At 42.8% G+C, this 12,828-nt stretch overlaps 1 protein-coding gene across 2 annotated transcripts in view; it reads left to right on the top strand.

The window, feature by feature from the left end:
* The first annotated feature begins 270 nt into the window (after window positions 1-270).
* ZNF566 (zinc finger protein 566) overlaps window positions 271-12,828 on the top strand; it is a 26,873-nt gene continuing 14,315 nt past the window's right edge. The window contains exons 1-4 of one of the 2 annotated variants that reach the window (XM_017506499.2): window positions 271-1,245; window positions 7,105-7,171; window positions 10,714-10,840; window positions 11,155-11,253. In XM_017506499.2, the coding sequence (XP_017361988.1) occupies window positions 7,163-7,171; window positions 10,714-10,840; window positions 11,155-11,253 (235 nt within the window). In that variant the 5' untranslated portion in view covers window positions 271-1,245; window positions 7,105-7,162. The remainder of the gene's footprint in view (window positions 1,246-7,104; window positions 7,172-10,713; window positions 10,841-11,154; window positions 11,254-12,828) is intronic. The other variant, XM_017506501.2, reaches the window with a different exon arrangement.

The following is a 12,828-nucleotide window of genomic DNA, read 5'->3' as shown; positions in this document are numbered from 1 at the left end:
TTTTGAAAATGAGTCTGAGTCTGTCGCCCAGGCTGGAGTGTAGTGGCGCAATCTCGGCTCACTGCAACCTCTGCCTCCCGGGTTCAAGCGATCCTACTACCTCAGCCTCCCGATTAGCTGGGACTAAAGGCACGCGCCACCACATCCGGCTAATTTTTGCATTTTTAGTATAGACGGGGTTTACACCATGTTTCCCAGACTGGTCTCAAACCCCTTGGCCTCCGAAAGTGCTGGGATTACAGGGGTGAGTAACCGCGCTCGGCCAGAATTTGTCCTTATTATTATGCATGCCTGTGTATACAGTATCTTTATAGGTCAAAAGCAGTCAAATATTGGCCATTAGCTATACTTAGTCCAAGTACACAAAATAATTGCAGGACAAAGTGAAACGCTCCTTACTTCGTTTCCCACCCATTTATCACAAAGCACACAGAAGTCAGAATAACACCTGCCCTTTGCAATTTCAGACTCCTTTTTCTCCAAACCCGTCCCACATTTGGGATACCTTCCCTTCAACCTCCCCAATCACATCGCAGGTTCTTGGTCTACACCCTTTTTGCCTCCCCAACCAGCTTGGAATCTTACAACCCCTGGTCCCATAACCTCTCTGCACTAAGGAGCACCAAACAAAATTCACGCCAGAACAGTGGCCAAAACAGCAACCCGGGATATTTGCGCCTACGCATTCTGGGTGCACAGTACTCCCAGAAGTCTCCGGCCGGCGGCCCAGCGCTGGCTAATATGTGAGAGCAATTAAGATGACTTTCCAAGGGTCCAACCGCCTTCCCAGCTCCGAACTACATCTCCCAGAAGGCTCAGCGGTGCTGTTAGCTTCCCATGCTGACCTGTCGTCTTTCTGAGGCTGTCCAGCGCCTGGGGACAATAGGACGGGTCCAGGAGCTAAGCCCATCTCAAACACGTCGGAGTGGCTTTCTTTGGGGGCCAGGGTCTGAGCCTGAGGCGGGGATCCATGAGGACTCTGGGGCGTCCGCCGTTAGACGAGGGGCGCGATCCTTTCGGCGGGGCTGACGCTAGGCGCGGTCAGGTATCCTGACGATCGGGAGCCATCTTGTCCGGGCCTGATACGTCTCTGACTACATCTCCCAGAGGACTCCTCGGTATGACTGTGCTTCTCGCGGGTATTCAGTCTCCAAGTCACGCGCTGGCGGGACCCCCAGGACTTCACCAACAACTACCCTAGTGCCACGGAGGGCTCTGCTGCTTCGGGAGCTCATAAGGCCTAAGGTGAGGAACCTGGGAGAGGGCGGGGCAGGGGGCCGAGCCTGGGCCTTGTGCGTCGATGGAGGTGAGGTTGAGTGTGCGCTTGCGTCTCTGTGGAGGTGTGTGGTGAATGATCGCGCGATTGTGACAGGCTGCTCTTGTGATGAGTGTTTCCAACGCTCACACCGTGTGCAGCACGGCCTCGGAGACTGGCTGCTGGGGTGTGTGAGAAGGAGCAGGACCACGTGCGGCATTGTGTGCGCGGCTGTGGGGAGCTTGTGGCTGCTCGAGTCCGCGTTTGTCCTGGTAGTGGGGTGGGACTGTGTGGCTGTGTGACTGTGTGCGGCAGAGTTCAGGTGGGGATACCTGCGAGTAACTGCATGTTTCTATCTGTGTGTGTAGCTGTGGTTAGTGGGTGATCGTGACTGTGACCGGGTACAGGTGTGCGCCGACTGACAGTGTGGTTGTGACTGTGAATGTCTCCTCGGTAAGTGTGCACTTGTGCTTGTGTGATCGATAGGGGCCCTGCGTGTGCGATCCTGTTGCTTTGGGTGTGGATTGTCTGTAGTTGAACGTCCCCATGGTGGGGATGTGATCAGGTTTGTGTGGCTGAATAAGTCACACAATGTGAGGTTTTATCACTTATGTATACTTCTTGAGGCTTTATACTCCAGTTTTTCCCCGTTTTAAAACTTTATATGAATGTTGTCATACTGTCTCCGGTTTATTTTTACAATTCTGTGAATCATCCCTATTAGATGAAATAGCAGTTCATTCAATTTTTTTGCTACATTGTATTCTCGCTTTTGAAGTATACCACAATTATTCATCCTTTCTAATAATGATGGACGTATTAGTTATTTATAGTTTTTTTTTATTTTATAAACAACACAGCCACAAACATTCTTTCACATGGGGTACACATGCTTGAGTTTATTTACTAGCAGAATTGCTGGTCCATATGATATCTTCCACTTTACTAAACAGTGTCAAAATAGCTACCAGAGTAGGAGGACAAATTTGTACTTGAACAGCAATGTTTGAAATATTTTATTGCTCCATATCCCTACCAAAACATAGTTCCAAGAGTTAAAAAGATTTTTTTAGGCCAGGTGTGGGGCTCATGTGTGTAATCCTAGCACTTTGCCAGGCCAAGGCTGGAGGATTGCTCGAGGCCGGGAGTTGGAGACTAGCCTGGGCAACATAGTGAGACCCTGATTCTACTATAAATAAATACATACATAATAAAAAAAATTAGCCAAGCATGGTGGCTGGCACCTATAAGTTCTAGCTACTTAGGAGGTTGAGATACAAGGATTGCTTGAGCCCAGTAGTTTGCAGCTGCAGTAAGCTGTGATCACACCACTGCCCTCCAGCCTGGGCAACAAAGCAGGAGGCTGTTGATACATAGAGCCTATATAAAATTTGCAAATCTTAAGTGTACAGCTGTATAACACTCCTAGTTGTATATAAAGAACTTTGCCACCAAGACCTGAGATGGTTTCCTCATGCCCCTTCTCAGTTGTTTCTCCCCCACAATCTATTCAGAATTCTATCATCATTAACTAGTTTTACCCATTCTTTTTTTTTTTTTTTTTTTTTTTTTTTTTTTAAGACAGAATCTCTCTCTTGTTGCCCAGGCTGGAGTGTAATGATGCAATCTTGTTTCACTGCAACCTCCGCCTCTCAGGTTCAGATTCTCCTGCCTCAGCCTCCCGAGTAGCTGGGATTATAGGCACCAGCCACCATGCCTGGCTAATTTTTGTATTTTTAATAGAAACTGGGTTTCACCAGGTTGGTCAGCCTGGTCTTGAACTCCTGACTTCAGGTGATCCATCCGTTTCGGCCTCCCAAAGTGCTGGAATTACAGGCGTGAGCTAGTGTGTCCAGCTGTTTTACACATTCTTGAACTTTATGTATACATGGAATTATACAGCATGTACTGTTTTATGCCTGGCTTCTTTTGTTCTACATTATGTTTGTGAAATTCATTCATGTTGTTCAGTGTAATTATACTTAGTTCTCATTACATTGGGGATATATTGCAGTATATTAGTTAATTACATTGTTGATAGATATTTGGGTAGTTTCCAGATTGGGGCTGTTAAAAATGCTGCTGCTGCTGTGAACACTCTACCATGTTTTTGGTGAACACATGAAGGCCTTTGTCCAGGGTTAACACTTAGGAGTGTGGCATTGCTAGATCATAGAGTAGGCTAATGTTTAATAGACCAAGTTTTCATGTGGTTGTTCCAGTTTACCCTCCATCCAGCAATGTATGAAATTTTCAGTTGCTTCATAGCCTCAAATCCTCTTCATAATTTGGTAGGTAGTTTTTTAACTATTTTATTGGTTGTGTGGTGCAATGTCATCATATTTTTTTTTTTCCTTTTGAGACAGAGTCTTGCTCTTTCGCCCAGGCAGTGCAGTGGTGGGATCTCAGCTCACTGCAACCTCTGCCTCCCAGGTTCAAGTGATTCTCCTGCCTCAGCCTCCCAAGTAGCTGGGATTACAGGAAGGTGCTACCACGCCTGGCTAATTTTTGTATTTTTAGTAGAGAGAGTTTAACCATGATGGCCAGGCTAGTCTCAAGCTCCTGACCTCAAGACATCCACCCGCCTCAGCCCCCAAAGTGCTGGGATTACAGGTGCCAGGCCAAGATCATGTTGTTTAATTCACTTGCTAATTATAAGAATTTGTTGATTATTTAGGATTTTCTGTGTCTGCAACTTATCATCTGTGAATAACGATAGTTTTCTTTCTTTCCTTTCAATCTTTATACCTTTTATTTCTTCATCATGCCCTATTGTACTGGCCAAGCCAGTACATTGTTAAAAAGAAAGATGAAAATACACATTATTTTTTTTTCCTGAATTCAGTGGGCAATTTTTCAGTGTTTCAACATTAGGTGTAATATTAACTCTTGGATTTGATTTTTTTTCATACATACAAGCTAATACATTAGCCTGTTAGTTTCATGAACGTTGGCAGAAAACATGAGACTCCAGGATCAGAGACAAATACTTTATTACTCATGGCACAGCAAGCAGCATAGGCATCAGCTTTCATCAGTTCCTCTTTTTCTCAGCTGCCATGGGGACAGCATGATGGTCTACATGGATGCTATTCATGCAGTACGTGTCCATAGCCACTGAGGAACACTGAGCCTGGATAATCCATTGCTTTTATAGTCCACAGTAAGCAAGCCTACTGTTTGTGCTGTTATCTCATCTCTCAAGGTTATCAGCTGCATAAATAACCCTGGGAAATGGCCCAGTTAAATAGTAGTTAGAGACTTGCATTCTAGGCATACCCAGCAAGACATGTAAGAGTGTAAGAGACCTACAGTGACTGTCTTTCCTAACAGTAGGTATTTTGTAGATGCTGCTCATTGAGTTGAGGAAGTTTTCTTTCTTATTGCATAAGCCTTTTTTTTTTTTTTTTACATTAATGAGGGCTGAATTTAAAAGAGAGGGGCAGATCTTCCGATGCAAAAATTCAGCCTAGATGGCTGCCCTCCAGGACAAAGAGGAGGAGTGTTGAGAATGCAACAAGCATGGTATGGAGATGTTGAAGTGGGAATGTTTTATGCCATTCTGCTTGGAAGGTACAGCATTTGAAAACATCCCTTTAACCAGAGGAAGGCCAGGAGGAGAGACCAGAAAGATGGGCTCAAAATGAGGAATACAGGAGAAGGAACTCTGTTTCCAGATCTTTCTGGATTATTTTTGACTCTTTAGTATCTAGTACAATGCCTGGCCATTGTATATCATAGGCTATTTGGTTGATAAAAGAATATTAAGAGCTTAATATGTAATAGTAATAATAATATCAAAAGATGCATTCAGATTTTAAGGAAGAGACACTTAGATTACTTTGGTTTTCATCTGGGGAAATGCGGTGAGTGCTTACAGGTAGAGGAAGCCATTAGATAATTGATAACATGGTGCTACTTTCTGGGTGGTTAGTTTTACATGAAATAATTGATGAATTGTTTAATGAACAAAAAGCTTGGTGCATAGAGAAAAATATTCACTGCTGTTTATAGTTTGTATAAGTTTAAGTTTATCAAATTCTTGTATATAATAAGCAAAACACCAAAATTTTCTTTTTTGAAAAAAAAGACGGGGTTTCACCATGTTGGTCAGGCTGGTCTTCAACTCCCAACCTCAGGTGATCCGCCTGCCTTGGCCTCCAAAGTGCTTGGATTACAGGCGTGAGCCACCACGCCGGGCCATCAAAATTTTCTTAAACATTGAAACATTGATCACTAATTCAGTTCTTCCCCTTAAACAATTTAGTCTTCTTTTAGTATTTTAGTATAACTTATTCTTTTGGGCACTTTACCATCTTAAAGTGAAGATGTTTATAAAAATTACACACAAGACTGAGTGTAGTGACTCATACCTGTAATCCCAGCACTTTGGGAAGACAAGGCGGGTGGATCACCTGAGGTCAGGAGTTTCAGACCAGACTGGCCAACATGGTGAAACCCCATCTCTACTAAAAACACAAAAATTAGCTGGGTGTGGTGGCAGGCACCTACAGTCCCAGCTACTTGGACGCAGAGGCAGGAGAATAGCTAGAACCTGGAAGGCAGAGGTTGCAGTGAGCCAAGATCGCGCCATTGCACTCCAGGCTGGGTGATAGAGCAAGACTCCGTCTCAAAAAGAAAAAAAAAGAATATACACAATTGGCCAGGTGGTGGAGGGGCTCATACCTGTAATCCCAGGACCCTGGGAGGGCAAAGCAGGCAGACCACTTCAGGCCAGGAGTTGGAGACCAGCCTGGCCAACATGGTGAAACCCCGTCTCTGCTACAAATACGAAAGTTAGCCAGGTGTGGTGGCACACACCTGTAATCTCAACTACTCGCGAGGCTGAGACAGAAGAATCACAGGAACCTGGGAGGGGGAGGTGGAGGTGGCGGTGAGCAGAGATTGCACGGCTGCACTCCAGCCTGGGTGACAGAGTGAGATTCTGTCTCAAAAAAAGAGTACACACAATTGTTATAAGTTGTATTACTACACTTACACTTAGAAGCTATTCTAAAACATTAGTGATGTGAGTTTAGTCTATTTGTACATCATTTTATACTTTTAAATTCCTTCCTATTGTTACTATTATTAATTTTAGAATCTTCCTAAGGTTTCAGTAGTATTTTTTATTTTCTGGGTTTCAGTTATCTTAAGTGAAGACCCATTGACCCCAAAAGTCTTCTCAAACTAAGCAAGCAAGTTGTTTTTGCTTAGCACTTGCAACCCAATTATACAATCCAAGCCCACTGAATACTGGTTTAGCCCAGGCATATCCATATTTCAGATGTATATAATCTTTGAACAATTATAATTTTAGGAATTAATTGTTAAGAATTCATATACAGGTAAAATGACATATGCACAAGGATATTTATTGCAGCATTGTTTATTACAGTGAAAAACTAGATAAAGCTCAAATGATGATTGGCCACAGATTGGTTAAATAAATTAAGTTATATCCATTTAATGGACTACAGTGTCGCTATTAAGCCAGTTACGTAGCACAATATGTACTAATTGGGACCTCATTCCAGGATATATTAAGTAAAAATAGCAATGTATGTAAGAAGCGTGTATAACATAATTTGAGTTAAAAGAAAATCTTTATATGTGTGCGTGTGTGTATACAAACATGTTTTCTCCTAGCCATATGGAGTTTGCCCTAATCCATCCTGCTCCAGTTATTGCCTGGTATCTTTGAACCTAGGGACGATAAAGAGATTTGCCCATTCTCCTCATTGACACCCCATAAGTGTTTCTAAAGCATGAACAGAGGGGAAATGATCTTCTGGGCCGGGAGCTGTGAGGAAAGTAGGGTCTTATCTATCTTCTTTTGCCTCTTCCAGCTCTACCCTTTTCAAAAGAAGAACCAAGAGAAGGTCCTTTTCTGCAAATATCAAAGCCATGGCTCAGGTGAGATACTGTTTCCTTTTGCTCAGATAGGGTGATTTTTACCTCTGGTATCTGTAAACATTTGCTTTCCTCATTATGATGCTTTTTGATGTTAGAAAGAAAAACACCTTTCAAAAGGTTTGGTTATAAGCAATGCCAGAATTTTGCTGTAAAGGAAAGGATCTCTAACAGGCCAATTCTTAGAAAAGAAAGAACTGATTAGATAATCATTGTTAGAAAATTTACCTTTTTTTTTCCTTTTCTTTCCTTTTTTTTAAGATGGAGTCTCTGTCTTCCAGGCTGGAGTGCAGTGGTTCGATCTTAGCTCACTGCAACCTCTGCCTCCTGGGTTCAAGCAATTCTCCTGCCTCAGCCTTCTGAGTAGCTGGTATTACAGGTGTATGCCACCACACCCAGCTAATTTTTGTATTTTTAGTAGAGAAGGGGTTTTGCCATGTTGTCTAGGCTGGTGTTGAACTCCTGACCTCAAGTGATCTGCCCACCTCAGCCTCCCAAAGTGCTGGGATTACACTTTGGGATTACACACGTGGTGGCATGAGCCACCAAGCCCAGCCAAAAATTTATATTCTTAACTCACAGTTAATTATTAGTCAGCCAAGTGGTTGAATAACAAATTTCTCTGAAGAAGTTTTAATTAGATTAATGTCCATCAGAAACTCACCTATCAATTTCATCAAGAATACTTACTTCTAGGCCAGGCATGGTGGCTCAGGCCTGTAATCCTAGCACTTTGGGAGGCCAAGGTGGGTGGATCACCTGAGGTCAGGAGTTCAAAACCAGCCTGGCCATCATGGTGAAACCCCATCTTTAAAAAAAAAGAATACTTAACTTCTTTCCATAAAAAGATTAAGAATTATGTCAGTAATAATGGTCTGACTCAGATCAGGTTGGGGATAATTTTTTTACGCTGTTTTCCAGGGTCCTCTTTCAGGAATAGGACATGCATTTCTTCCTAAACAACTGGTCTCCTCTCCAGTTCCCCCTGCCTTTTTTTTTTTTGAGATAGAGTCTCACTCTGTTGCCCAGGCTGGAGTGCAGTGGGAATCTCGGCTCACTGCAACCTCTGCCTCCCGAGTTCATGCAATTCTCATGCCTCAGCCTCCCAAGTAGCTGGGATTACAGGCACGCACCACCATGCCCAGCTAATGTTTTTTTTAGTAAAGATGGGTTTTCACCATATTGGCTAAGATGGTCTCGGTCTCTTAACCTCATGATCCACCTGCCTTGGCCTCCCAAAGTGCTGGCATTACAGGTGTGAGCCACCATGCCCAGCTACCCTGCCCCACCCCACTTTTAGACAATGTTTACATACTCATTTACAAAGTCCTTGAGCATCTCCTATCTCAGACTTTTACCAGAAATCCTGATAGTATTGAAATGTGTTCCCCACGTTGAATTAATGAATCTAACTTGCTTAGACAGTGATTTGATGGGAAGAAAATAAGAAATTAGGGGCAACCCATAGGAAAAAGCCCTGATTAGCTCCATAGACCTGGGTTTTGCAATAGGAAAACACGTGCTGTGGTTTTGTTTGATTTCAGTCTTAGTACATGGCATGTTCTCCTGGTTAATGAGCCTTTTATGTCTGAAAGTGTGACTAGTGGTTGGTACAAAGCTCTGATACCTCACTAAGCATCCATGAAAAATTGAAATCAGTGGCCGAATGTGGTGATGCACACCTGTAATTCCAGCATTTTGGGAGGCTAGGTTAGTGGTTTGCTTGAATCCCGGCAGCCAGCTTGGGCAACATGGCAAAACCCTGTCTCTAAAAAAAATACAAAAATCAGCCAGGCATGATAGTGCATGCCTGTAGTCCCAGCTACTCAGGAGGCTGAGGTGGAAGGATCACTTGCTCCCAGGAAGTGATGGTTGCAGTGAGATGTGATCATACCACTGCACTTCAGCCTGGGTGACAAAGGAAGACCCTGTTTAAAAACAAAAACAATAATGTCAGTAATGTCAACAGTGAAACTGAATCGTCCTTCACCAGTTTTCTGTCACTTAGTTATAAGGGGAATTTACTACTGGGCAGTAGGTGGCTATAAATAAGGTTGGGCCAGTGTTGGGGAGGTCTTTAAAGATCACCTCCAGCCTGAATATTAAAGGCAAAAGAATAGATGTCTTTTATAGCCTTATAATAGAATATTATTCAGTGAGAAACATATGCTTATGAATAGCATTTGTTGTAACAAGGAACATTTCTTATTATATAAGAGTCTGGCATAGGAATGAGTCAGAGTCTTAAAGTATATGCAAATATAATTTTCTAAGGTACAATATTTTAAAAAGTAATTTTATACATGTCTACAAGGGAAGTAGTTCAGTTCTGGTTTTGCCCCATCACCAGTCCCACTCCAAGAGGCCACTGCCCTCAACTCTTGAAAACTGGTTAATTACCGTTTTTTGATAAACTCACTTTAGTCGTTATCTCTTGATTGACTGCAAAGTTAAAAGGAACATTGTATTCCCATACCGGAATAACCATCATTTTTCCTGATGGTTATCATATCACCATTTTTGGTTAAATCGATAGTATACACCTTATTATGGCTGCAAATATTATTCTCTGCCAAGCAAGCTCATGGCTTTGTTCTGCACAACCCTTCATTTTCCTGGGGTTAACTGCTTTCTCCCCCATTTGCTTAGTAATTTCTGTGTTTATATCCAGAATCTCCAGCATCACTGCCAATTAATATGTTTCCTTTTGGTCAGACACATAGTTCCTTTTGATGTAGAGACATGCTTCCCCATTTCATGTTTCTTTGTTCCCATCTGGTCTAGTTTCCTCTCTAGGCCGGCTGCACAGCTTTCCTGAGACTTTACCTCCGGAATCCTGTGTTGTCTTCTTTTTTTGTTTACTCCCTTGTTTTTGTGGAGCACATTCTCTAGAAGTTTCCGAAGAAACTGTTGAGTCCTTGGATGTCTACAAATGTCTTTTCTCAACACTCAAAACAGAATGATAGTTTGGTTATGAAAGCCTAGGTCAGCGTTTATTTTCTCCATCAGAATATTGAAGAATTGTTCTTACCATTTCTCACTTTTAGAGGTGTTCTTGAGAATTCCATTGCCCTTCTAATTTTTGATGCCTTTTTTATGACCTGCTCTTCTCTTTGGAGGCTTTTAATGTCTTGCCTTTATCCCTTATTCTGAAATTTGACTCTCAGCTATTTGGGAAAAGAGGGGCAGAAAGAAGATCACACGTATCGTTGATTTATTATATGACAGGTATAGTGTGAGGCATTGCATATACAATTTCATTTAATTGGGAAAGCCCTCTTAGCTGAATTTTTGTATGTTCCCAATCTTGTTTGAGTAATGGAGGTATCCTACCATATTCAGGCAGTTTCATTTGGAGGAAACAGAATGACACGGGAATACAGTGATTCAGTTGTGCTTATTTGTTTACAATCCTCCACTGCGTCCCAGACATCCATATGCTCAGTATATTTTACTTCCTCTACCTTAATCTTTTTCGTCTGTCTTTCCTTCACAAAGAATACTTTTTTTGATTAATTAGGTCATATAAATGGTTATTGTTCCAGGAGTCAGTGATGTTCAGTGATGTGTCCATAGACTTCTCTCAGGAGGAGTGGGAATGCCTGAATGATGATCAGAGAGATTTATACAGAGATGTGATGCTGGAGAATTACAGCAACCTGGTTTCAATGGGTAAGGACATCTGTCCATAGTAATTTAGACATAGTAATTGGAAGGTCTACTTCCTCCAATGTGAAACGCTCACCTGCCTTTTCAAAACCAGTTGAATTTCAACATCCTGTTCTCACAGGAATGTTCTGAATATTGCAGAGTTGGAAAAAGGAAGCTGCATTGAGTTTTGGGGGATGTTTTACATCTTCTGTTCATAAGTCCGCTGTACCTTTCTTTGACTCTCCTCATATCATGTCCGTCTTTATAATGAAGGGAGAGGATTTGAATTCTAGGATATTCTCATGATAAATTTGTTTTGTTACTTCTTTTGTAAGCAGGGCATTCTATTTCTAAACCAAATGTGATCTCCTACTTGGAGCAAGGGAAGGAGCCCTGGTTGGTTGACAGAGAGATAACAAGCGGCCAGTGGCCAGGTAAGTGAGGCACAGCAGGTAATGCCCAATTTGGCCAGTAGAGAGACTGCATCTTTTAGATGCTATCTGGGAAACTCCCCTCAAAGGCTTTTGGCCTGTTGTGCAAATGTGAGACCTTTTCTCCATGAGCTTTCAAATGATCTTACCTTTCCCCCTTACCTAACACATTTTGCCTGCTTTTCTCTTCTTCTTTTTTTTTTGAGATAGAGTCTCACTTTGTCACCCAGGCTAGAGTGCAGTGGTGCAATCTTGGCGCACTGCAACCTCCGCCTCCCAGGTTCAAGCAATTCTCCTGCCTCAGCCTCCTGAGTGGCTGGGATTACAGGCAGGCGCTACCACACCTGGCTAATTTTTAGTAGAGACAGGATTTCACTATGTTGGCCAGGCTGGTCTTGAACTCCTGATCTCATGTTCTGCCTGCCTCAGCCTCCCAAAGTGCTGGGATTACAGGCATGAGCCACTGTACCCAGCCACTTTTCTCCTCTTATTCTTCCCTCTCAGTTCTAACCAGCGGGTGCCCTCCTCCACACTCTCTAGTGATATTCCTTTCTATCCATATTTTGGATCCATTTCCTTCCTAGCTTCTCATCCTCCTTTGTATTTAGTCTAATAAAAGCATCACTGTCTCCAGAAATAGATTTTTTCCTACATTGCCAAAGACTTATTTTCTTTTACTAAGATTTTTGGAATAGGGGTTTATGCCCTCATTTATTCATTCATATATTTTTTTACCAACATTTACTGATTTTTTCTAACATGTATGAGGCACTCAGCTAGTTGCTGCAGAGTTTAAAAAAGGAATAACAATTTCAGAACTTACTGCCTAGAAGTACTAGAACGTGTCTGCAAATAACTTCTTCAAAGTAGAACAACCCTAGTGAAGTTAAAATAGGGAGCTTAGCAGAAAGTGAGGGCTAACAAAGTAGAAGAGGGGTTGATCCACATAGAAGTCATAGGGGAAGATTTGGGCATGAGCATCGTTGACTTTAGATAGTGTTGGAAATAAAGGGCGTGTGTCTCCATGGAAAACTCAGAAGTTGCAAAGAGAGATTTGGTCTGAAGGAGGAGGAACAGGACAGCACATTCATTCATTTAGTTTTATGTTTCTGGAGTGCCTATGGTATGCCCAGCACTATTCTCAACACTGAGGTTACAGTAATGACTAGAACACATGTGATCAGGCATGGTGGCTCATGCCTATAATCCCAGCACTTTGGGAGGCTGAGGCGGGTGGATCGCCTGAGGTCAGGAGTTCAAGACCAGCTTGGCCAACATGATGAAACTCCATCTCTATCAAAAATACAAAAATCAGTCAGTGTGGTGGCATGGGCCTGTAGTCCCAGCTACTCAGGAGGCTGAGGCAGGAGAATCACTTGAACCCGGGAGGCAGAGGTTGCGCTGGGCTGAGATCACGCCACTGCACTCTAGGCTGAGCGACAGAGACTCCATCTCAAAAAAAGAAAAAAAAAGATAGCTGGGCATGGTGGTGCGTGCCTGTAATCCCAGCTACTCAGGAGGCTGAGGCAGAAGAATTGCCTGAACCCAGGAGGCAGAGGTTGCGGTGAGCCGAGATTG

The sequence above is a fragment of the Cebus imitator genome, unplaced genomic scaffold (assembly GCF_001604975.1).
Source record: "Cebus imitator isolate Cc_AM_T3 unplaced genomic scaffold, Cebus_imitator-1.0 Scaffold356, whole genome shotgun sequence".
Taxonomy (NCBI): domain Eukaryota; kingdom Metazoa; phylum Chordata; class Mammalia; order Primates; family Cebidae; genus Cebus; species Cebus imitator.
The sequence above is the reverse complement of the archived record's forward strand: the minus strand, read 5'-3'. Positions and strand labels throughout refer to the sequence as shown.